This window comes from Amia ocellicauda, chromosome 5 (genome assembly GCF_036373705.1).
Source record: "Amia ocellicauda isolate fAmiCal2 chromosome 5, fAmiCal2.hap1, whole genome shotgun sequence".
Taxonomy (NCBI): Eukaryota; Metazoa; Chordata; class Actinopteri; order Amiiformes; family Amiidae; genus Amia; species Amia ocellicauda.
In genome coordinates, this window is record NC_089854.1 from 8,637,030 (window position 1) to 8,662,508 (window position 25,479).

The 25,479-nt window shown below is 36.4% G+C and overlaps 1 protein-coding gene across 1 annotated transcript; it reads left to right on the plus strand.

The window, feature by feature from the left end:
• The first annotated feature begins 1,563 nt into the window (after positions 1–1,563).
• On the plus strand, positions 1,564–23,971 carry pkp1a (plakophilin 1a). Its single transcript, XM_066703573.1, has 14 exons — positions 1,564–1,914; positions 7,068–7,180; positions 12,473–12,834; positions 13,050–13,191; positions 13,387–13,594; positions 14,473–14,647; positions 15,331–15,448; positions 17,386–17,562; positions 18,143–18,313; positions 18,435–18,588; positions 18,769–18,955; positions 19,283–19,367; positions 21,388–21,504; positions 21,704–23,971. The coding sequence occupies exons 1-13, from the start codon at positions 1,737–1,739 to the stop codon at positions 21,460–21,462; spliced, it is 2,145 nt and encodes a 714-aa protein (XP_066559670.1). The 5' UTR covers positions 1,564–1,736; the 3' UTR covers positions 21,463–21,504; positions 21,704–23,971.
• The last annotated feature ends 1,508 nt before the right edge of the window (positions 23,972–25,479 follow it).

The following is a 25,479-nucleotide window of genomic DNA, read 5'->3' on the forward strand; positions in this document are numbered from 1 at the left end:
AGATGATGTTTGCAATGAGGTGTTAAATACTTGTATTTTTACATACATTGGGTATATTGATGTTTACTCATGTACGATTGATTTAATAGCGAGTTATCAGAGGCAGTGGTATTACAGCTGCACTCAGTTTTGGTCTCCCATTGAGGACGAACATTACACGCTCATAGTGCGACCTCTACTAGTGTTGTGTGAGGATGTGTTGTTACCGCACATACCGCGGTATGGACCATTTAGGAGGTAGATTATTCAATACCGCGGTAACAATAAATTTGAGGTAAATCGCCTCAAGTGTAGTTCATTTATAGTTCGTTCACAGTTCATCTGAGAATTAAAGTGTGGGACTGGTTAGCAATACTATTAGAACCTAATCTGAACCTTGGCCTCATGGATGTAAAGCATAATACATTAATACCCATCTCATGCACAGACATATCAGTACAGGGCCACATATTATCCATCTGACCTTCATATGGTGCTTCACAGATTAAGTATCAGAATAAGGGCCAGATTAAATCAAAACTTCGACCCACCCGCTAATAGAAAACTACAGAACTGTACTCATTACAGTTTGCTCATTGTATTTTTAGTAAGAGGACACTTTCTTATAATCATAAATGTAACTATGATATACAGGTTTGTAGTTTGCTATTAGCAGGTGGGTCAAAGTTTTAATGTAATCTGGCCCTAAATCAATCTGCCAGTACTGCACACACCCAACACTTGATGGCTGGTTTCCATTTAGGTAGGATCAAAGCACTTGCAAACAGAAAACAGCCTTTGCAATGTGCTATAATCAGGAGAGAAATAATTTTGATTTGATATATTCTTATTCTGAATAATAATACTTCTATATACTTCTTTAACCCACATCTCCCCTTTTAAAATCTTTATTTTTCTTTTTAAAATTCAAGTGAATTTCAGAGTAATAACATTAATGTTCATGTTAGTTCTCAGACCATAACTGAATCCCAAAACCCTAATGACCTTGATACCTAACAAAAGTCCATATTATAGTTGGATTTAACTCTCTATAGGATTTCAGTGGTAAACTAGGATTTACACCCATTATTTGAAAGTACCAACAAAATAAATACATACACAATAAATCATAAATAAACAAATAAATAAATGTGTGTTTAAAAGGTAGAAATTACAGATTTCAAGTGAAAAGTAAAGCTATATTACCCCCAATTTAGGAAACTATTCATCTGTATTATTACTATTCATTTGGTCATTAGCAGTGGCTTGACCTGGAGGTGACATTCCCCTTCTCTGTTTCAGTAACACAAACAAAACCCAAGGCTGAACGAAAGCAGCAAAAACGAGTTCATATCCTTATCTCATGCAATGCCTTGTGCAAAGCTTCTGTTAAATATTCCTCCTATAAAAAACCTTACACCAGACCTGCGCTGCTCATATCTACAAACCGATCAAGTCACCCAACTTGCTTGTAAAGGTTTCAAACGCAAACATGTGCTGTGCCAGACAATCAGATAATCCCCAGAGGGCGTGGGGATGGGTGTGGAGCGCAGGTAGAGCAGGAGGGGAGGTGTATTTATCACTCAGTTCGTGTTTAACACGTTGATGGAGGGAGGGAGGCAAGGAAGCAAGGAGAAAGTGCAAACTGTCTGTGGATAACACTGCCAAACGGGATTAAGCCAACCTGATATTGCTCGCGACACGACCGAAAGAGGAAAAGGCATTTTAGATTTAGAAAGTGTCCCACAGCTTGCAAGATGACATCCGAGCCGTTAAGGTCGGCTTACTCAACCCTTGTCCAGGGGGATGACACGTCCCTGGCTCTGCCGTCCGATAACAAACTGCGCAGTGGACAGCAGCGTGTGTTGGACCAGGTGCACACCATGAAGAGGAGCAAATCCAGATATGGGTCAACTGGAGCCACGTCCCCGACAAGTAAGGTTATTCCTTTGGGATTCGTAGCCCATCGCTCACATGCTATATGTGTGTGAAATAAGTATTTGACGTTTTTAAGATGTGTTTATTCTGGCAATATTCTTCCTTTCAATATTTAAATGTAAGCGCTAGTTGAACGCTAATCTGGTAGCCTATATGTGTCTATTAACCTCGACAATCACAGCACAGATATAGTAATTAGAATTATATGACAGCTATGGACGTGTTATTCTCGCTTATGTAACGACAACGAATAGCAAAATTCAGGATTCAGAAGCTAGTCAAATGCAAAATACTGTGGTTGATAATTGTTGGATTTGCATGCGTGTTTGAATTTAACACGTTTTGCATGTAATGTCAAAAATTCCCACAATTTGATGAAGATATTTAATACACATTGTAACTGTTTGCCCGTTTTTACATACTATCCTCGCGTCCTTTCTGCTTAATAAAATATTACTTTTTATATAATGATAACCTTAGATACAGACAGTATGTTTATTATTATTATTATTATTATTATTATTATTATTATTATTATTAGTAGTAGTAGTAGTAGTAATAGTATTATTATTATTATTATTATTAATAATAATAATAATTATTATTATTATTATTATTATGTGTTTATTTATTCATTCTTTTATGGCAACGTTTATTAAAAACATGCATTTTAATTATTATTCTTTCAAGCTTTATTCAGTTGAGTTTATGTATACTGTTTGTGTGCATTCTTGCTGAACCAAGACACATACAAAGTCTAGCTTCTGTAGCACACAAAGTTTACTAATACAATACCAAAGTTTGCAATGTCTTTGACGTATTGAAGAAGTTTACTATGCTTTAAAAATAATAATACATACACACATTCAAGAACTCTAAGGTGCAAGCAAGAAAATTAGACATAAAACGGGCTTGGGTAAAACCAAAGTCATGTTTAACAGCTGTCTTAAGTCTAAGAAAATTCAAGTAGTTCAACGGACATTTGAAGAAATAAAAATATATGTCTACCTTGGACAAAACAATCTGCACAGATGGAGATATTATGGAAGATATCAAAAGAAGTTTGAAATTCGGATGGAGTGCATTTGGTAGAAACAGCACGATGTTGAAAGGAAATATTTGGTCAATGCATTGTATCAGTGCTCTCTTATGGCTGTGAAACCTGATCACTCATTAAATGGAAACAGATCACATAAACTCCATGACACAAAGGAGCACAGAAAGATGTATGATTGGAATAACAAGTAGAGATAGAAAAATACATGAATGCATCCAAGAACTAACATATCTGGTGCCATGCTTACCTCCAGTAGTGGATTGATATAGGTTGATGATGAACTTGGATCTGGGGATGAATTCTATTGCTTCTTTTGTCCATTGTTGGTCCATTGCCTTTTTATCACTTTCACTCTTTCAATGATGTCTCAAACTTCTGTTTGTTCTCAGATCCATTTATTTGTTTTTTTGTTACAAGATTCTTTGTGTCACTTCCAGTTTCTGTATCATGTTTGGGTTCAGTGACAAGGTTTCATTATACATATATTTTGTTTTCAGAAATCACTGTTTATAATATGGAAAACATTAATGTATAAGCATGAGCAATTATCTTTATTTCCACCAAAATATATTTCTGTGATACATTTCTGTGTATCTGAACAAGATACAAGCTCAAAGCCTTCTGGCAGGATTCTATTATTATTTTTTATTTAATGATACAACCGAGGGAAATACATAAAAACATTTAAATAACATGATAGGAGCTTTAATATTTGATTCTGGGAGATAAAAAGAAGCAGGAATGCAATTATAAATAAACAATTCAGGAAACCTAAAACAGTGCCTCCAGATTGGCTGCATTAATCCCTCAATCTCAATCTCAATCCCAACAAGTCTCATATAAATTGAGGGGATGATAGAGCAGAGGAGATGATGAAAGAATAACAAACCAAACCACCTAGTTCTCAATAACCACTGCAAAACAATTATTATATGTATCAAAATTGTTTTGCTTCTTACAACATGCAAGCTGTGAATTCTAGCACATGACACAGAGGACAACACTCCTTCACAAAGTGAGTTTATACAAAAAGACAATATGTGGACAGGAACAATGATTATTTTCTGTGGAATTGTAGCCCTTCCCTGCCCCAGAAGCAGAAGATTGGTCAGGAGTTGCCATACCAGATACAAATTTTCAAAGAGGGCAGTATATGGTACCCCATATGTGTCCAATAGAATGTGCTGTTTGGTCTGTTTACTTAATGTCACGTCTCTGTAAATGAGACCCCCTTTCTGGAGGAACTGTCCATTCAGCACTTTTCTTTAATCCATGAAAATGAAGGCAGTGATTCCCTCAGGCTTTTGGAAACAAAGGCTAGTGGTGGCCTTCGAAGTAAGTTAATTCTGTTGTGTGGAATAACATTTTTCTAAAAATGTTCACACCATTTTAAAATCTTTGTAATCAGCTGGAAGTCTAGCATGCTGTGTGGGAGAGTCTCAGCCACAAATCTCTGGCATTTAATAGCTTAAAGTTAAATACAGATTCGTGTTTCATGCTGAACATCTAGGGACATGTATGTGCAGTCAGTGAAACATGCAGGCAGAAGCCTGTTAAAGCTTGCATTCTGAGTTACAACAAAAGTTTAAGGAAGATTAAAAGCTCAAATCACAATCAATCATTGGTTAAAAAAAGAGCATTCAAAAGCAGTCTCATAGCTTAAAATGTAATTTATCCAAATGAATTTTTTTTTGTACAAATATGCTATTGCTTTTGCTCATTTTTAACTCACCACGAAGAAAGGACTTACACAATTACACTGTACTGTTTGTTTAAAGCTTAAATGGGAAATTCTAGTTGTGCAACCTTCTCAGAAGAATATTGTAATTTTGTAACAAGTCATTTATGTTTAAGAAAATGTAAAAAATATACATAGACTTGAAAACCTGCAATTTACCTTTTTGTTGCATTTGGTATTTAATAACTCGTACTTCATATTGTATATGGAAATTGTATTGCGTTTAGCATTGCATTGCTTTCATGTGATCGTCTTTATTGCAAGGCTCAGAATTTGTAATGATTACTTCACAGAACCTACAGAATAATGTGCAGTATTAAATATGATTATATAAACACATAACTTTTCCCACGCACTATTAGAAAACTACACAACTGTACTCAGTTGTGGCTTCAATTTTAGTTAGATGCCATTTTCTTCTAATCAGAAATGTAACCGCTATGATGTACAGGTTTTTAGTTTGCTATTAGCAGGTGGGTCAAAGTTTTGATTTAATAAGGTGAAAAAGTATAATTTTACAGCTACTTGATGAATCTGAGAAAAGAGTAATTGTCATTATTGAATCCAAAATTAAAACACATTGCACTTTAGTTAGAAGAATTTTAGGATCTTATATAAAGGCATTTTACATAATCTCTAAATTCTGCAAACATCTTACCAAATTGTATGTGTAAGGCATTAGCCTTTCTTTTGTTGTTTTAGGGCCGGTTTAAATCAAAACTTTGACTCATAGAAAACTACAGAACTACTACTGTACTCAGTTTTGGCTTCATTTTCAGTAAGATGGCACTTTTGTCTAATCATAAATGTAACTGCTATGATGTACAGGTTTGTAGTTTGCTATTAGCGGTTGGGTCAAAGTTTTGATTTAATCTGGTCCTTAGTTTTTTTTCCATTTCATTTGTAAAGATGAGTTAAGTGTAATAAGAGTTTGTACAATCGATTGAAGAAATTGTATAATTTAATCAAAGCCATTACCAAAACATTGCAGTTGGGTTGGAACAGTAGATTTGAATGCTTTTTATATAGCTTAAAACTTGAAAGTCCCATAATGTACTCATGTTATTTGCTCTAAAAGGCCACAAAACTGTCTGAATCTAACAACAGCAAAAAAGTAATGATGTGTAATTTTGCAATGTAAAAGGTTAAAACACATGCAATATATATAGATTATATTAGTGGCCCATAACATTACGTAGTTTACGCTTTGACGTGTTTATGCTTTGGTTACTGTTACTCTGTTTTGTGTCTACTCTGTTGTCTGTTACAGTTCTGACAGTTTCTTCATGTTTAACTGCAGCTCAAGAGTTACAAAGAGTCAGACGTGGTAACAGCAGCTTAGTATACATAGCACAGAGTATTGCAATTGGAATAATGCTTAGGGTTTTAATAGGTGGTAAAATGCTGTTATATCTAGCCCTAGTGGTTGACAGACTTTTATTCTGTACCACATTTTTACATACATGTAAAAGGCACTAACTGCATATAAATTGTTACACATGTTAAATTGTTTAAAGTCATGATAGTTAATTTGCAAAAAACACAAGTTATACATTAATAATCAAAATCAGTCAATTTAGAAATTTCAGTTTCTCAGCATATAATTTACTGATTAAAATAATAATTGTGCTATAGACTAATTAAATGCTTGCATACCTGATTAGGATGATGCAATATATAATTGAATGTTAATTGTTTTGTGTTTGTTTGTGATTTCGGTCAATGATCTAATGGTCCTGTTTTCTAAGTGTGTTCCTAAAAATACATTTGCATTTTGTATGTAAATTAACTTATCTAATTCCTTAAATAATAAAACTTTCTTCACAGTTGAGTTAATTCTATGCTTGTATATGTTTGGGAAATCAAAGGTATAGAAACCTATATCCCAACCAGTATGTATATCAGCATATCTATGTCAAGAACTTAAGTTATCTGCAACTGCTACATTTGAAAATATATTTTTGTTGTTGTTGTTGTTGACTGAATTATTTATTGATTTTATATTTCTTTCATTTAATTTGGCCAAATTCAGATAAAATGCTCTAGAACATATACTCCGCGGTAAAATAACTATTACGGGAATAGAAACAATCTCAGTATTAAACATGCATCAAGTTTCTAAAATGATTTTATGCGAAGAGCTGGGTTGATAAATGTTATGTGTGTGTGTTTTTTTAACTGTCAACTGAGATAGTACAACTAACTAAATAAAATAATGCTCTAACTTTATATGAATAAAGCGGGAGCAAAATAACTTAACCAGCTATAGAGAGACAGCAACTTTGTAATACAAATGAAAGTTATTGATATTAATATTATCTCACTTATTGATACATCCCTTTGTTTTCTCCCTAGGTGTTGAAACCAAAGCCAATGGCTTCAGCTCATTCAGATTCTCCCCAACAATGATCAATGGAGGCACTTTTTCTAGAAGCACAGCAAGTGGAAGCACTTTATTCTCCAAAGGGGTAATTGTGCATTTGTTTGTTGAACTGTCTGTGGATTAGTTTGAAAAAGTGGTTAAAATAAAATGTGTGTATTTCAGAATAGATCTGTGGTCTCTGAGGAAAGCAGCTGATAAGTGTTAATTGGACTGACTGGCTTTTGAAGATCATTGAAATAGTGAGAAAATAGCAGGAATGGAAGAGCCAACATTATCTTTCACAAGGTTGGGCAGTGTTAGTAGGAGGTGTACCAATTCTTCAATTCTGAACAATTAATATTCATATACATTAAAAAAAAAAAAAAGCTTTTCGTTTTTTTCAACTTCAAGGCATAAAACCAAAATTAGTTTCTCAAGGCATTGTCTCATATTGAGCATTACATCATGTTAACAAATGTGACTGGTACCAACAAGCCAAGGCACCTGGTATTATATGTAAGTTGGATAAGAGTGTTGTTTAATCTATTTGGCTCCCTAACGTAATGACTGTGATCTTAGTAAAAGCCACAGTCTGGAGTGAAAGAAAGACTTGTTGACCGGAACAATTAGACTTGTACTGTTTACAATATAGAAGTGCTACAGTACAATTACAAATGTCTTTTCAAATCGATGAACAAGTTAACAACAAATAACATAGTTAACACAGAACATTATGAAAATAAATTTGCAATTATTTGTTAACTGTAATAAAGCTTACATTATTACATTTTTATTTGCATTTTTGGAAATAGCAATTAAGCCTTTGTGTGATGATTGAGTTTGTGTTAGCTGTAGTTTTGCATCATCTTAAACAGTAACTTTCTTTAAAACAGATGGGTAGACAAAATCCATAATCTGACATATCTTCATCTTAAACAAAGTCTTGCCTGCATCCTCAGCCTTTATTATGCAAACATACATTAGTCATCTGAATTGCACAACAGCATGTTGCTGAAAGCATATCACGCTTGTCAGCCACAACAATCCCGTTCAGTACATAGTAGCATTTATATAAAATACATTACACTCTCAATATAAATTAAGCATCTTTACTCCTGAATCCTTTACTACTTCCTATGAGACTTTTAGAAATTTTAGGAAGGGCAGGGACATGTTGACATTTATCAATCATTTTAAAGTGTCACTCAGAATGAAAATGTTTAGAAAATCAATTAAATCATATTATATAATTTGTGGGTTCTGAAAAGTCAGTAAAGCTATTTCATATTATATTGATAGTTTTATATGAACCATTCAAATCTGCATGTATTTCCCATTGCGTTGTGCAGAAAAAAAAAATCACATGGGTTTGAAAGATCTTCATAAGAAAGTTTACAATCGAGGGGATACCATTCGACCCATCGTGCTCGTTTGGTGTCCATTAATAACTAAGTGATCCAAGGATCCTATCCAGTCTATTTTTGAATGTTCCCAAATTGTCTCTTCAACCACATCACTGGGGAGGTTGTTCAGATTGTGACGCCTTTCTGTGTGTGAAGAAATGTCTCCTGTTTTCTGTCTTGAATGCCTTGAAGGCCAGTTTCCATTTGTGTCCCCGGGTGCGTGTGTCCCTGCTGATCTAGAAAAGCTCCTCTGGTTTGATGTGGTCGATACCCTTCATGATTTTGAAGACTTGAATCAAGTCCCCACCTAGTCTCCTCTGTTCCAGGGTGAAAAGGTTCTGGTCCCTCAGTGTCTCCGAGTAGGACATTCCCTTCAAACCTCACGTCTTCTTCTGTCAATTCATTTTATGCAGGGTATGGTATTTTAAATGAGTGGAAAGTAAAATGTGTACCAAGCATGTTAAGTGAAACGAAAGGCAGGGTGTCTGAGCCAGGGTCTGTGATTATGCAATTCAATTACTTTCTTCAGTGAGTCAGTGTAGATGGGAGAGCATCAGAGATTACTGATGTCTAGAGAGAACAGCTGTCCGTCAGAAAAAGCACATTCCTGTAACCTACAAAGTAGAGGGCTCCGTCTGTGTTTGTCATGGCTGAGTAACATCGCTCTGCCTAATTCTTGTGTCAGAATGTGAGTCAGTAGGGAAAGCCCAGTCACCATTTTGCCGTTGCCAAATATCTGTTCTGAAAAAGCCAGAGGGTTGCTGCTTTAAAATGGCAACCTCTCTAAATGTATTTTCCTGCATTTATTCACGGAAACATTATAAGGGTGATGGTGTGCATTTCGATGGCTGTGCACCATGGAATTTGAATCATAATGTGAATAGCTCGATGTTTAACTGCATTCAAAATACAGGGGATATACAGTGAGGGAAAAAAGTATTTGATCCCCTGCTGATTTTGTACGTTTGCCCATTGACAAAGAAATGATCAGTCTATAATTTTAATGGTAGGTGTATTTTAACAGTGAGAGACAGAATAACAACAACAAAATCCAGAAAAACACATTTCAAAAAAGTTATACATTGATTTGCATGTTAATGAGTGAAATAAGTATTTGATCCCCTATCAATCAGCAAGATTTCTGGCTCCCAGGTGTCTTTTATACAGGTAACGAGCTGAGATTAGGAGCAGTCTCTTAAAGGGAGTGCTCCTAATCTCAGCCTGTTACCTGTATAAAAGACACCTGTCCACAGAAGCAATCAATCAATCAGATTCCAAACTCTCCACCATGGCCAAGACCAAAGAGCTGTCCAAGGATATCAGGGACAAGATTGTAGACCTACACAAGGCTGGAATGGGCTACAAGACAATCGCCAAGCAGCTTGGTGAGAAGGTAACAACAGTTGGTGCAATTTTTTGCAAATGGAAGAAACACAAAATAACTGTCAGTCTCCCTCGGTCTGGGGCTCCATGCAAGATCTCACCTCGTGGAGTTTCAATGATCATGAGAACGGTGAGGAATCAGCCCAGAACTACACAGGAGGATCTTGTTAATGATCTCAAGGCAGCTGGGACCATAGTCACCAAGAAAACAATTGATAACACACTACGCCGTGAAGGACTGAAATCCTGCAGCGCCCGCAAGGTCCCCCTGCTCAAGAAAGCACATGTACAGGCCCGTCTGAAGTTTGCCAATGAACAACTGAATGATGCAGAGGAGAACTGGGTGAAAGTGTTGTGGTCAGATGAGACGAAAATCGAGCTCTTTGGAATCAACTTGGAGGAGGAGGAATGTTGCCTATGACCCCAAGAACACCATCACCATGGAGGTGGAAACGTTATGCTTTGGGGGTGTTTTTCTGCTAAGGGGACAGGACAACTACACCGCATCAAAGGGATGATGGAAGGGGCCATGTACCGTCAAATCTTGGGTGAGAACCTCCTTCCCTCAGCCAGGGCATTGAAAATGGGTCGTGGATGGGTATTCCAGCATGACAATGACCCAAAACACACAGCCAAGGCAACAAAGGAGTGGCTCAAGAAGAAGCACATGAAGGTCCTGGAGTGGCCTAACCAGTCTCCAGACCTTAATCCCATAGAAAATCTGTGGAGGGAGCTGAAGGTTCGAGTTGCCAAACGTCAGCCTCGAAACCTTAATGACTTGGAGGATCTGCAAAGAGGAGTGGGACAAAATCCCTCCTGAGATGTGTGCAAACCTGGTGGCCAACTACAAGAAATGTCTGACCTCTGTGATTGCCAACAAGGGTTTTTGCCACCAAGTACTAAGTCGAAGGGGTCAAATACTTATTTACCTCATTAACATGCAAATCAATGTATAACTTTTTTGAAATGCGTTTTTCTGGATTTTTTTGTTGTTATTCTGTCTCTCACTGTTAAAATACACCTACCATTAAAATTATAGACTGATCATTTCTTTCAGCAAAGTGATAATATACATGGCTGGGGGGAAGGAGATTTGAGAAATCTCAAATAAATCCTGTTATTATTATCTTTATTATGCAGTATTAAGCAAGAGCACCAGCTAAAACAGCAGTTGTTAACCTGTGACTGTCAGAAATGCCGAAAGGAACCACACAAATCCAGCTTATTTGGTTCAGTTTAATTTGTCATGGGGAGGCATACATAGGGAGATAACTATAAACATATTCTGACAAACAGAAAAACAGCTATTCACTCCATATTTGGATATAGTGAGGAGCAAAAAAATGACAACATTAGATTTGATGCAATTTCAGATATGTAAGTATGAAATTACATTTGCTGATGTATTGTAAACATAAATTGTCCTAACAAATTGTATTTCCCTGAAAATGCATTTTATTTTCTTATTTTTAATTTGGAAAGTATCTAAAATTACAAAGCTCTGAGAGATAATAATGATTCCTGGTAATATTTATAATAACCTGGCATGGTAGGTTAGGAAAGTCGTCTGATTTATTCTTACTGTTAACAAAGAACAATCTACGGTGATTTAGTTACTCAGTTACAGGGAGGCCTTAACCAAGATTCAACAGCAGGGCGTTGGTCGTCGGCGAGATTTTCTCTGCACCTCAGCTTCCCTCTCACTGACAAGAAAACAGCTTAACCCTTCACTGTTTCACTGCGAAGCTGAAAAAGCTTAACACTCTATTGATATATTTTGTATATAATCAAATATAATTCGTTCCCTTGCCTGCTTGATTTACTGTCACGTTTGGTAATGGAGTGTTATGCAAATGGTTTCAGCTTTATATACCATCGCATTAAATATGCAGCAACTTATGCACTTGATTTATACATTTGCAAACATATGGGGGAATGCTCAGTCATGATATTTACAGCAATATAAAAGATAAGATAAAAGGTTTATCTACAAAGGCTCTCAAGTTTAAGAGTTTGATAACATGAGCTTGCTTGTTGTAAATTAGCATTCTGCATAATTACTGTAATCTTTATATATGTTGATTACCTTTATTATCACATTTGATATAACTTTCACTAGTGATTTAAATTTGCCCTACTGTTGTTAAATTAATCTGTTTCAAAAATCCCCCTCACCCATATATTTTAGTTATTTATCTGTTGATAAAGCTAGAGATAATCTCAAATGTCACAATCCAATAGAAATGTACAAATTTTCATAATCTCAGATTCTACATGAAAACCGCGATCTCTGGAACTACCTTAAAATTGTAATATTTGGTCTTAGGCCTGTTTTCCAAAAATGTAATAAATGTAATACATTTTGCACTGTAATGTGGTTTATTTTAGGCAGGCTTTTGCATAAACTACAGATTTTGTTTTCCAGAAATACACAAAAAATCCAACACATAGCTAGAAATGTGCAGGACCTGCTGTGGAATAATATGCTAGAGTCTGCAGTTTTGAAAATACTAAATGCATTCAATTTATGCAAAGGGTGTTATAACCTGTTACCAAATGGAATATTTCTCAGAAATGTGGAATCATGTCACGTGTTTCATTTTTGCTTTCAGAGTGCCCAACAGAAGAACTTCACTCCGAGTGCAGGTCAGCAGGTGAATACTATGACAAGGAGACTCATAAGCACCTCCAGCCACAGAGACTATGGCTTCGCACCCACCAGTCCAGTCTCTATATATTCACCAATGAAGCACAGTCGTAGTGATCCTGAATTGCCCATTGTATCTTCAATGCCAAGGATACCGAATCGCAGTGCAACAATTAACTACAGGGTAAACAGGAACAGCTCCCACTTCACTAACCAAGGTTCTCAGGTGCCCAACAACCAACCCAGTCCAATGAGGGCGCCTTCATTCCACTCTCCCCAGATCACATCTAAAAGACCTATCTCAAAAGGCAAAACAGAACAGATGGGGTAAGTATTTTCGAAAGCTTTGGTCCTGGACCTCCATGGTAGACTATTGCAATTTAGTGTTTTGTCTTTGAAACCTCACACTTTTGGGCAAAGGCTGTTTAGCTAAACTGTTTCCTTTGTCTGTCCCCTTGTGAAATTCTGTGGAATAATGCTTTTAATATATATCGTGAAAATGTGAAATATGAACAGTGTACTTGTGTCTGGGTGTCTCACAGGGTAAACGGGGATGTGATGCGTGCTGATATGACCATGCGTGATGCGGTGGAGTACCTGTCCAACAGAGATGAGAACTTCCAGCATTGTGGCACTTCTTTCATTCAGCATGCCACCTTCAAGGATGATAAGTCCAAGCAAGAGGTAAACACTACTTGACAAAGTTATGCTCACCTTGCAAAAGCACTGTTATATCCATAAATAACCAAAATAATGAAAAGAAAATCATAGTTCTTGAGGGCATCAGGTTAACTGAAAATTTAGTTGGATAATGTCGTCAGAAATTCAAATGTAGTGTAGTTAGTGCCTTCTGAAACTGTGTTTTTGTTTCTGTTTTAGGTGTTCAGGTTGAATGGGATCTCCGGACTCATTGGTCTGCTGCGGAGCTCCAACCCTCAGATCCAACAAACCGCCTCGGGGGCCCTGCGCAATCTTGTGTTCAAGGACCAGGCCAACAAGCTGGAGGTGAAACGGTGCAATGGGATTCCCGAGACGGTGGCCCTGCTCAAGGCGACACAAAATTTAGAGACCCAGAAACAACTGACAGGTACTGTGAGGAGCCACTTTCTGGAAAAACAATGAAAGCCCTTAGAAAATCTCAAACACAAACTATCACAATGATGTCCCCCTCCTGGACCAACTCTAATAGCAATAACTCTTCTATCCATAGAGAGGACTTCCATGAGCAATTCCTAGATCTGTCTTTTCCTTCTCTATTTGCTTCTAACAAGTTCTCCTTACTACTTCTTCTGTCCTAATTCTACTACAGTTTTCTTTATCCGCCTTCCTTTGCTCTGATTTAGGACGATTGATGTTTTTTTCACTGTGCTATTAAATTATTAATTAATTCTACCTTCTACCTTCTAAGGTGTTCAATCTTCTAAGGTGTTCACCTTCTAAGTTGTTCAATCACAAGGTCACCAATAATGTAGCATGATACAAAGCTTAATGCCTTCAATTTCCCAAAAGTTCAGGGATGGCTTATCTAAAATTTGACAATGTATTTACAGTTTTGAAAATGCAGTGACCAGAACATGTTGTAGAATTTATGTCATGAATGTCATGAAGGGGTCTTTTGTAAGTCATACCACATTGGCTGTATTATCACAGGGTATTGGCCTAGAACAGTGATTTTCAAAGTGGTGCTCACAGGCATTTTTGTCCAATGATACCAATGATGATGGTGTCCAAAGATGTCCAAAGGGCCAACTTGTATAATAAAGATATATCATGGCCAGGGTTATCAGGTTTACTGTACTATGCTTCTGTCATTGGAAAAAGTGGCTTTTAAATATTGCAGAAGAAAGTTACGAGGAAAAAAATGAAATATGTGCATGCACACTAGTTTCCTCGAAGACCACTGGTCTAAAGACAAATTATTTGCTCAGAAGTTAGCTGAATCTGTTGCCTGTCTTTAATCTGTAGGTCTCCTCTGGAACTTGTCTTCTGCGGAAGAACTGAAACCAGACCTGACCAAGGAAGTCCTTCCAGTGCTCACAGAGCATGTGGTGGTGCCCTTTGCAGCGTCAGCAGAGGAGACTCCCCATCTCAACAGCAGTCTCGATCCAGAGGTGTTCTACAATGCCACAGGTTGCCTTAGGTGAGAATCTTAGGTACCATCTCCAGTATCAGGACATGTAATAAAAATGTTAATTTTATTTAATTGTTGTTGAGGAATTTATTTTAATGTATTGGTTCAGTTTGAAGTCATGCCAATTCTGACAATAAATGTTTGATTGCTTTTTAATACGGAGTTTCATGCTCCATTTGTGAAGCACAATTCTGTTTGTTTATCTTTGGCGATACCTATGTCTAAGGTTTCTTACTGTAACACTTTTTTTTTTTAATGGACTGACAACTTTACTGACTTAAATGCTGCAATGGTCACCCTGGTATTACCTTCTGCACAGATCATGCTTCATAGTGATGATGGGCTTGGGTGGGCTTGAGTTGGCCAGGGCTACCTCATCTAATCTGATATACGCTATAGCAGTGAATTGCAATGTAAAAAGATGGAGAGGTTGGTTATCGTTACAGGCATGTTTGTTTACATCTCAGCTCGAGGGTGGATTCACTAATGCTGATTCCAAGTTGGCAAGTTAAACCAAACAATAAACGTGGTGATTCCAAAAAAGGTTAAAAAAAAGAATGATGATTTACAGAGACCTGTTGACCTACTGGATTGTGGGACTTTAAGGACTGAATTTGAAGAACCTAGGCTGGGAGTAAACACAGCTCAGTGTTGGAATTTAACCTGAGTTGCTCCCTGTTTCTCTGCAACAGAAACCTGAGCTCTGCACAAGAGGCTGACCGCCAATCCATGAGGAAGTGCCGTGGCCTGATTGATTCTCTGATGGTCTATGTGCAGGCCTCTGTGGATGCCGGACGGCCTGATGATAAGGTGAGTTGAGAGTGCGTCAAGTATCATGACATTATCATCACTTAGCAGACACCTTTATCCAGGGTAACTTACATTTGTACCCATTTATACAGCTGGGTATTTTACTGGAGCAATCTAAGTTATGTACCTTGCTCAAGGGTACAACAGCATTGCCCCACCTGCCTCAACCTTCTGGTTATGAGCCCTAACCACTACTCCACAGTGCTGCCTGTATCATGTATCATGGTTACATCACTGATGTCTTCAAAACTAAAATAGATTTTGAACCACATTATAATGATGGCCAGGCTTTCCTCTGATCAGTTGATTTGGTGTACATGAAACTAGTGTCCTCAGTGAGTTAGAAGAGAACCACAAGGTTTTTTTTTATGCTCCTCATGCCAAATTAACAATAATGCTAATTGAGTTTTGTTGAGTACTGACTGAGATTGATCTAATGTCTTCCTGCATTCATGGTAAGGTTTCCAAAACATAGCGCTCTAGAGATATATTTAAATGAAAAACCTGTTTCTATTCTGTTTCCTGTTTCCACCATTCTATTTTTGCATCCAAAACTATTTTCAAAGATGAGCCTGTTTGTCAGGTTTTAGATTATATTATATATTGATTTCATATATGATTATACAATCATCAAGCATATTTCTCTGCATGGTGTTTTGTTTTTCAGTAAGTACAAAGGGTTTATTCTGATTTGCATACTCATAGTGAAGACCTAGCCTGTACCATGGTCTCTGAGGCCTAAAATATGCCCCGTTTTGACGATATTTTACAAGTTTTGTTCATGTCTATCCCTCTTCCAGTGTTGTATTAGTTTCATAAGCTGTTGGGATCTATTTATTTTTTCAAATTGCCTGACTATAATCTGTAATTTAATAATAGGAAACATAGGCAACAGTGGATTTCATATCTGTGATGCAGTTTCCCACGACAAATTATATAATATAATAATATATCATCTTTTTTTCTTTCTCTCTGATGTCATACTGTTTCTGAAAATGATCATGGCATTGTCTCTGCATTTGAATGTTTATTCATCCGTCACTGTGTGTCTACTTTTGAAACGCCTCAGTGACTTTCACTGCATATTTCTTGCACAGGCAGACAACTGTGATAACCTAGACATTCCTCTCCCATTGAGACTCATCAGTATATGCTACTTTATGTTTTCATAACAAAGCATTAGTCTGCTTAAGGGATCAACCTCTCTGGTCCTTGAGAGGGATCATTATATGAATTATTTACTAAAGATTACTGTGATCTTTAGCATCTGATTGAAGATATTTGTAAAACACCTATAAATCTATATCAATATAATTCTGAAAATAGAGAAAAATAGTCGAAACCGTTGGTATCTCCTGGAAAAGAATAATAATAAAATGAAATAAATAGTAGAGAGTTAAAAACCCAGCTGTTCAGATCAAAGTTGTTTACGAAGCTTATTGTCTGCATACTTTGTTATAACTGCTGCCTCCATAGATCACTGATTACTTTGGTCTCCTTGCCTACCTGTCTGTTTCTCATTTAAAACAACAACAAACAAACCAATAAATGATGTAATATAATAGTCAAGCCATTGAAAATCTAAAAGAAAGCTTTTAAATACAAGTCAGCACAGATCTCCTCATTCCTCTGCATAATCTAGATTCTATGAAAGCCACAATAGTTTAATCTATGCCAGCTGCTGACATTTCAGTGAACGGTACTCATGGTTTATATTTTATATATACATGTGCACATGTGTTCAGGTCACAGATTGCATTAAGTTTGTTTTAATTCTATTCTATTAATATTATGTTTACTAAATATACCTTATTTAAAGATGGAATGTAAAACTATGTAAATACTTTTATAATTTTACACAGGTTCCAAAAAGTTTGACATGTTTGCCATTGTTGTTTCTTCTGGTTTACCATGCTTCCTTTCTGGCCTCCCTGTAGTCTGTGGAGAACTGTGTGTGCATCCTACACAATCTGACATACCAACTGGAGTCTGAGGTGCCTTCCCAATTCAGCTCAATCAATGCCCTTGCTAGTATGCCTACCAGAGACATGGATGATAAGAGAGCGTCTTCAGTTGGTTGCTTCAGTCCCCAGAGCAACAAGATTTCACAGAAGGTAAGGAATCATGAATGAGTAATAATAATAAAAATAATAATATATTAATCAATGGTCTGCTAGTGCATGCAGGATAAAAAGTTGTTTTGAATAGATTATGCAAATGTATGTGTTGTGGTTATGGTTACTGATCTTTGAATTACAATTAGGGTCTCCTGTGTTCAGTTTCCTCTATCTTCTCATTTTAGGGTTTTGCTTTGTAACTATTAAGCAATGAGTCTTTTAGAAGGACTTTTACATTGACTCATTAACACTTTCATATACAAACAAATCCTATAATCTAAATGCACACAAGGAAATAATAAGTGTAAGGAAAAGCCAAAGTCCAATTTCAATAACATTGATTTCATTACAAGATTGATTTCATTTTAATGAGTTTCATTTGTAGAGGTTTCTAAATTCAGCTTGTAAAAGAAAAAGTACCAAATATCCTATGAAAAAATCTCTTCATAATTATGATGCACTCATTTCTTATTCAAATATCAAGCCAATTCAAACCAACTAGATTAAAGGTATGAAAACACAGAAACAGGATCCCAGATTATAAAGCCATTGATAACTTATTTTGTTCTCCATCCAGACCAATTTTAACCTACCGTTGTCTGAGGAAATCAACCCTAAAGGCGTGGGCTTGCTGTCCCATTCCAAAACCATGAAGACCTACCTGTCTCTCATGGAAAGCAGCAAGAAAGATTCGACACTGGAGGCCTGTGCTGGGGCGCTGCAGAACCTTACAGCCAGCAAAGGAATAGTAAGTCCAAACTGAATGCCACAGAATCAACTGAAACACTACCTACATATATATAACTCCCTTCTGTATTATGCAGAAGTGGTTTTCCATGTCCATTTCAAACCAGCTCCTCTTCCTGCAGGTTTCCAATGTGATGAGCCAGACCATTGTGCAGAAACTGAATGGACTCCCACAGATCTCACAGCTGCTCAATTCCTCCAACCCCAGCCTCCAGAAAACTGCCACCTCTCTGCTGGGGAACATGTCCCGAACCCCAGGCCTCCAGAGCAGCATGGGTGAGTCAGACTGGAATCTATGATTATTATGACTATTACTACTACTTCTTAATGTTAAATTTTGCCCATCAGAGCCACTATACAATACCCTAACTAACCCTCACCTTATGTTTATCCCAGAGAACACAATCCTAATAATCAAGTAACAGGCATATTTCTTTGTGGCTTGTCATCCTGCAGCTGGGACTGTCCTTCCAAAACTGACTTCCCTGCTGAGCTCCGGGGCAAAGAATGGCATTGAATCAGATGACACCATGGCCACAGCATGTCACACAGCCTGCAACCTGATGATGTCCAATCCCGAGATGACAAAGACAGTGCTCAACAGTGGTTTACTCAACTCATTGGGCAACCTCAGTAAAAACAGGTGAGACTGACTGGCCCTGGGTAGTACATGTGGACACACTCAATATAATGATATCACTCCACTCACATCAATACTTTTCAAATTATTATGACAATTAAACAAGTGTGCAAAACCTCCAAACAGCAACACTATCAATTGCCATTTACCCCTGATCAGTAACTACTAAGTTACTCAAAATCATTTCAATTACAGCCAGTGAGATGTATCTTTTTTAATAAAGAGAAGTATCACACTACATAAGAATAAAATAAAACTGATATGCCTGATATGTCTGCTATGTGTTCAATAGGAATGACATAAAGTTTAACAAGTTTAATTCTCTGTCAGTTTCTTGCCGAAATCCAGTAAAGCAGCCTCCGTCCTGCTTTACAACCTTTGGTCAGACAAGGATCTTCAGGGTTTCCTTAAAAAGGTAGGAATTCCCCCAAAATACATGACTAAAGCACTGCAGTAATTAAAGGTGCCTGGAGAGATTCAGTCATCATGAATATGTGATGTATTAGTATTTCTATCATGAGTGATTTGAAGTGGGTACCTACAGACATTTGATCTATAAAAGCAGTAGTGAGAACATTAAACATTGATTTGAAAGAAGTTTACTTCTGGTGTGTATGTTCTTTTTATGGATTGTTAAGTAAAGATAGCCCCAAACCATACTACAGAACCTCCAGATGTTTAGCGAACTCAATGTCTTTGAACACTAATTACCTGGAATTACCAAGGACATATACTATGACCGTGTTGGTGATTTATGATCCTCAGTCTAATAGAGGTAATATTAGGCAGCAATTTTAAAAGGCCTGCAGTAAAACACTTACTAATGTAGCTCAGCTGTAAAATTTCTGTTTGAGCCTATGTAAGGAGAGGAAGGACTACTAGCTTTCCCTTTTATAGCAGCTCCATACAGTGCTACTCCACACTGAGACATTTGGGAGGAACTGAGGGAATGGATGGGATGGGTTGGGTTGGGATAGGTAACCAGGTGTGCCTTATCTGTGCCCTAACTATTTTTGAGCTCTAATCCATTTAAATGTACTTTCATTTTAATTGGCAAAACTTGCATTAGAAACATGGGATAACCCAGGAATCCAGCCAGACTGGTTTCATCTCCCAACTGCTTGCTTGTATTCTGATTATATAAGGTTTTCCCCTGCCCTGTGTAATGTCTGTCTGAACACAGGCTCTTAAAACAATGCAGAGTTTGGACATGAAAAAATGTTTTTATTTTTGTTCTCCTCGAGTGGACTGATGACGCCTACCTAATTTTCTCAGATTCTCAGGGTTGGAAATACAGGTTCTTATTCTGTAGACTTCAGGAGATTGTGACAAATGATGCTACAGTCAGTTACTGATTGAGTTAACCGGCCAATTGTCAACATGCAGAGTCACGTCTTCATAAGCATATATTTTAATCTGAGTTTAAAATTGTCAACAAGGTGGCTGCTATATGAGCTTTAGTCAGTCTAATCCATGATTGAAAAGCTTAATATTATAAGGAATCCTAACATCAACCAATCTAACCAGACAGGTCAGAAAATGAATAATTGAACAAAATGTTGTAATGGTAATGTACAAGTAAGGTTCTTTGTCATATATTAAATCATTTAAAATAATTTAGTGCTTTTAACTTTGCTTGCCACCATATATGAACAAGAACAAGGTGATAGATAACAGTGTGAATACTTTGGCCATCGTCAATGATTCAGTTTTAAAAAGACAAAACAGGCGTGATTTGTGACGCATTTTTGAAAATGTCTGAGGGATCTATTTACCTTGAGGACATGGGAGTTGCTGTAAACTTTAAAACAATAACTCATTTGTTCAGGAACTCATGTGTCTTTTGGTTAATGGCCCAGAAGCCCTCATAAAGCTAGTTTTACGTCTCGCCAACTGAAAGACAGCAGGGTGATTAGAATAACTCAATGATCTCAGAGGATATTTGCTGGGGGCTATACCTGGAGGCTGTTCTAAGTGACTGATCCAGTAAACGTCTCCACCCAAATTGTCTGGAGATTCTCATTCTGTGATGGATGAATGTTTAGGGGGGCTATTACACATGATACAGCACAACAGTGACTAACAGTATGATTATGACAATACAATCTGTCCCCATCAGTCAGGGGGAATCAGGGCAGCGCTGAAAGAATAATTGGAGCTCAAAAGACATTTGCCATTCAGTTAAAGTAATTTAAGAACAGGTCTGTGTCCAGTTGAATTAAACAACTGACATGTCTTTTTAGTTTTCCCACTACGCTTTCCTTGAGTTTTAAATTGGAGCACTCACAGTGTCCTGTAGGGCTTTGAAGTCAATATACATATATGTAGTATTCACTTAAGAATAATTTAATACTTAACAGTAATTAAAAATGAATTGTAGAAATTAGAACAGTATTGATATTTTAAAGATTTTTTTTGTAACCATTGTTTTTCAGCAAGGGTTGGGTAAGAGTTTCTTCGTGAATGATATCACCTCATCAGCCCAGAAAAGTCTTCAGGGGCTCCTGTGAAAAGGTGACTGGGTTGCAGATGAACCTGAAAAACAAAATAAGGTAATTGTCTTTCTTTGCCTTGAAAAATCCTTGTCTTCTGTTAGCTCTAAAATAAATAATGAGATGCCTGATGCTTATTGATGTACATAAAGTTCTATATAAATACTTCCCTATATGTTATGTTTTTTTTTAATATATACTGTGTATATACATATACATATATACAAAAAATAAATCAGATCTCCCTTTCCTTTTTCAGGTGGTGTGTTTACCGTGTTGACATTTGGAAGCGTGGGCTGGAAGCATCCAGGACAAAATGTTGGCTGTTTCTTAGTGTTACAGATGAATGTATTACTTTTACATTTGAGAGGTATTTTGGTATGATTTTTATTTTTTATTTTGCATTATTCTTTTGTTCTGTATCAAGCAAATATGTTTCTACCTGCTAAGTAAAGTGAAATACAATAGGAGAGAAGCTAGAGCAATAAAGAGTTCTTAGTTTTCCAGTGTCTGAGCATCAGCTTTGACCTGGACAGCAATGAAAAGGATTTGAGTATCAAATCAGTTATTTAACATATGATTTTTCTATGTGTGCAGGTACTTTAGCCCACTGTAAAAAATGTTTTACATCACAAACAGACTTTTTATTATCTGCTGGTGTAAACAAATCCCTGTAGCCCAAAACGTTAATTTATCACATTGCCAAATATTGCCATGATATGAATAAAATAAAATGATATGCCTGTGATTATAGGAATGTGGTTTTGTCCTTGTTTGGACTGTGTGTTTTTAATGTAAATGTTACATAAAATGTAAACATTCTTCAAGGCATCTTGAAATCAAATTTCAATTTGTGTTCCAGCTGTGGTTCATTTTGCAGTGTTAAGAATCCCCTTCAGGAGAAAGCTGAATGATCCAAAACAATAAAACTTAAATGTTCCATTGCGTGAAACTTCAATAAGGTCAATAGCCATACATAAAAGATTGGCAGCTTTTGAATATAGATCAAAATTGAGCTTACATGATAATTTTTTTCTGTACCTGGGATGGATATATGTTGAAATGTGCTCTGTATGATTGATTGAGTTGATTGAGGTGTGATGGAGTCTGCTCTGATGCCTGCAGTAGGAGCTGATATCCCGAAATCTTTTGGAAGCTTGAATGGTGTACAATGCAGTATTAAACTGAATTAATTTAAAACTGCATTTTAATGAATAGTCAAGGGTAGGCACATTGCCCATTGTTTCACTCCTGTATTAATCTTTGCATTATATATGTTTTTATTACAACTCTGCTAAAGGAATACTACTTTTCAGAAAGGGGATGGGTTTTTGTTTTCATGTTTTTCTGTTTATCATACATACTATGTACCATTGTGTATGTTGTCTTTAGATTAGACATTAAACTGAGGTCATATTTACTAATTGACAATAATTAATATGGTTGGATGGCAAAATAGGGTTAAGAAAATAAGGAAAATAGGTTGTTAAGTGCATACCTGCGTCATTTTTCTTTTAGATAGAATATGAAAACTGCCTCAAACAACATTCTTTCAAATCTGTTTATCCTCAAACTGGAAGAGACATTATCAGGTTATTTAGCTGTGCTAGCTCACATTTTAGTTTATAGATATATTTGATCAAATATATTTCACACATAAAACTGTCCTTGTCATTGCACTTCATTTACACTGTAAATGCATACCTACAGGAAGGCCACTGTCACAAGTTAAAGATATGCAGTTTGAAATCTAATTTTGCTTTTGATGGCAACTTCACCTGCAATCTACCAGCCAAAATTAAATGAACATTACTCAGAATTCAATTATCACAATCTGTAATGGCAACACATATGTGGTACAGAAGCATCTTAGTCGTTTAAGGTTCAATATGGCATGCTGTAATCTAATAATAATAACATTTCAGCTGATTATGTAAATCCTCCTGACCTGGCCATGTTAACCACCCAGAATCAGGATAAAAATGCTGTGCTGGGGTGTAACGTGTTAACATTAATCTCAATCCTTTGAAAGTTGTTCTTGTCGGATAAGTATTCCTGGGGATTAACAGCAAAGGCAACTAGTAAATAAATTAGACAATTGTAAAAATCAAGTCAGTTCTCTTATCGATACCTAACGTCAGCCTTGTAAGAATATATCTTTATACAATGGCCTTAATATATTTTTGATTTGATTTGATTTTTTTTATTATTATTAAGGGTCTATATTTTTTTAATGATTGTATTCTGAACAGAGATTTTTTTGTGGAGACAATTTAGTAGTTACCATGTGTTTTAGATTACATTATTGGCTGGCCCCAAGATTTGATTAGCTCCCTCAGCACAAAGGTAGGAAAGAAGGTTGTATGTAGCTGGGAAAGGTTACACAAGCAAAAAGAGTTTTTATTCCAACAGGGTATGTGATTTACTCTTTGCAAACGAAAAACAATGATGTATACCTTTTTTGCATGACTGCTGTGTAGAAAAAAAATGTAAAGATTGATTTAAATCAATAAAAGTTTTAAAGCACTTTGTGGTGTCTGATCATTGCGAACACTAGTACAACATGCTCTGTGTCTCTAAATGTGTCCAAACCATGAGATTTAAGGGTCTGTGTTTTTAATATTTTGTGTTGGTCTTCAGCTGTTATTCCCATTTCCCACTTCATTATGTCTGTGAAGTTTGTGGTTTCAAAGTATCTTTTCTCTCAAGTGATGCACAATAATTCAGTAATTTAACTGTGAAATGTGCCCAGTCAAATTTATGTAAGAATTTGATCTTTTAAGTCAAGCTAGTATCTTCTGAGGTTTTCAGTGAAGACATTGACTCTAATGAGCTTACTTTGAGCAGAAGCATTTTAGTTGGATTTCACTGTGTAATTCTGCAACCACATCTGCCCTTGCAGTATTTCAAAATGTGGTGTATGGAAGGCACAATGCATAATACATCACTGTTCAAGAGCTCATGTGAGCTGCAGTGGTATATGTTTTTGCTCTTGAATATAGTATAAATGGCTTTTATTTTATTGTTGATGTTGTTTTTTATCCTGTGTATATCCAGGTTGCATCAGAAACTAATTGTGCTTCCTTTTCCCACCCCATTATTGTATTGTTCACTAATTACTCTAAATAGTTTAAGGGCATAAGGTACATTTTTACCAAAGTATAAGAATGTCTGGCTCAACAATCAGAACTTAAATGTGGTAAAGCAACATGTCAGAGGGCAGCAGGTCCTAAGCAGCAGATAACCAAAGTGATAGAGTAGTACCTCAAAAAAAGTAACAATGCATGTCTTAGTTGCCAAGATTTCAGGATATAACTTGACAGGCTTCAATTAACCAACTGTCTTCACTCAGCTTTTTGAGGTTTGCAATGTGCATATCAGCTTAAGGGCTTAATGACACACAGAACAAAACCAAGGCTCTTATGGACGAGAGCAGACGGCAAAACTCTCAGTGGGAACATCAGGGAAACTCTTTTGTTTATTTTCACTGTGAAATCAGTCCATGACCTAAAGGAACAATAATTGTTCAAATACACATTGTAAAATTACCCAGCATCACCTATTATCAGGTGACTGCAAATATTTAAAGTAAGAACATATTGGTGCATGATTTAGCCATTACTGACCATATCATTACGTGCATTAAAATGGCTATTACATTTTCTCAAGATCCTCTCATAATTTCCTAGACCTACACAACCTGATTTTTTTTTCCATAGCAAACCATTCATCCAGTAAAGAGAACTGGAAAATGTTCCCATTGAGTTTGAGATCACTTATGCCAGGCATCCAATGCAAATCATTTGATTTGTATCAGGACAGCCCCAGTGTATACCTGGAGGATTGTTTATCTGCTTCTCAGGCAAAGTTGCTGAAGGAACAAAATGTACCTGAAAAACGTGTGAATTAACAAAACATTTATGCACTTTTACAACTGTGTACATCTGAGCCTTATAAAATTGACAGTGTCAGCTTAAAACAAGCAGCCTGCAGAACCCCATTAAAGGGATCAGTTCTATCATATTCAGTATTAAT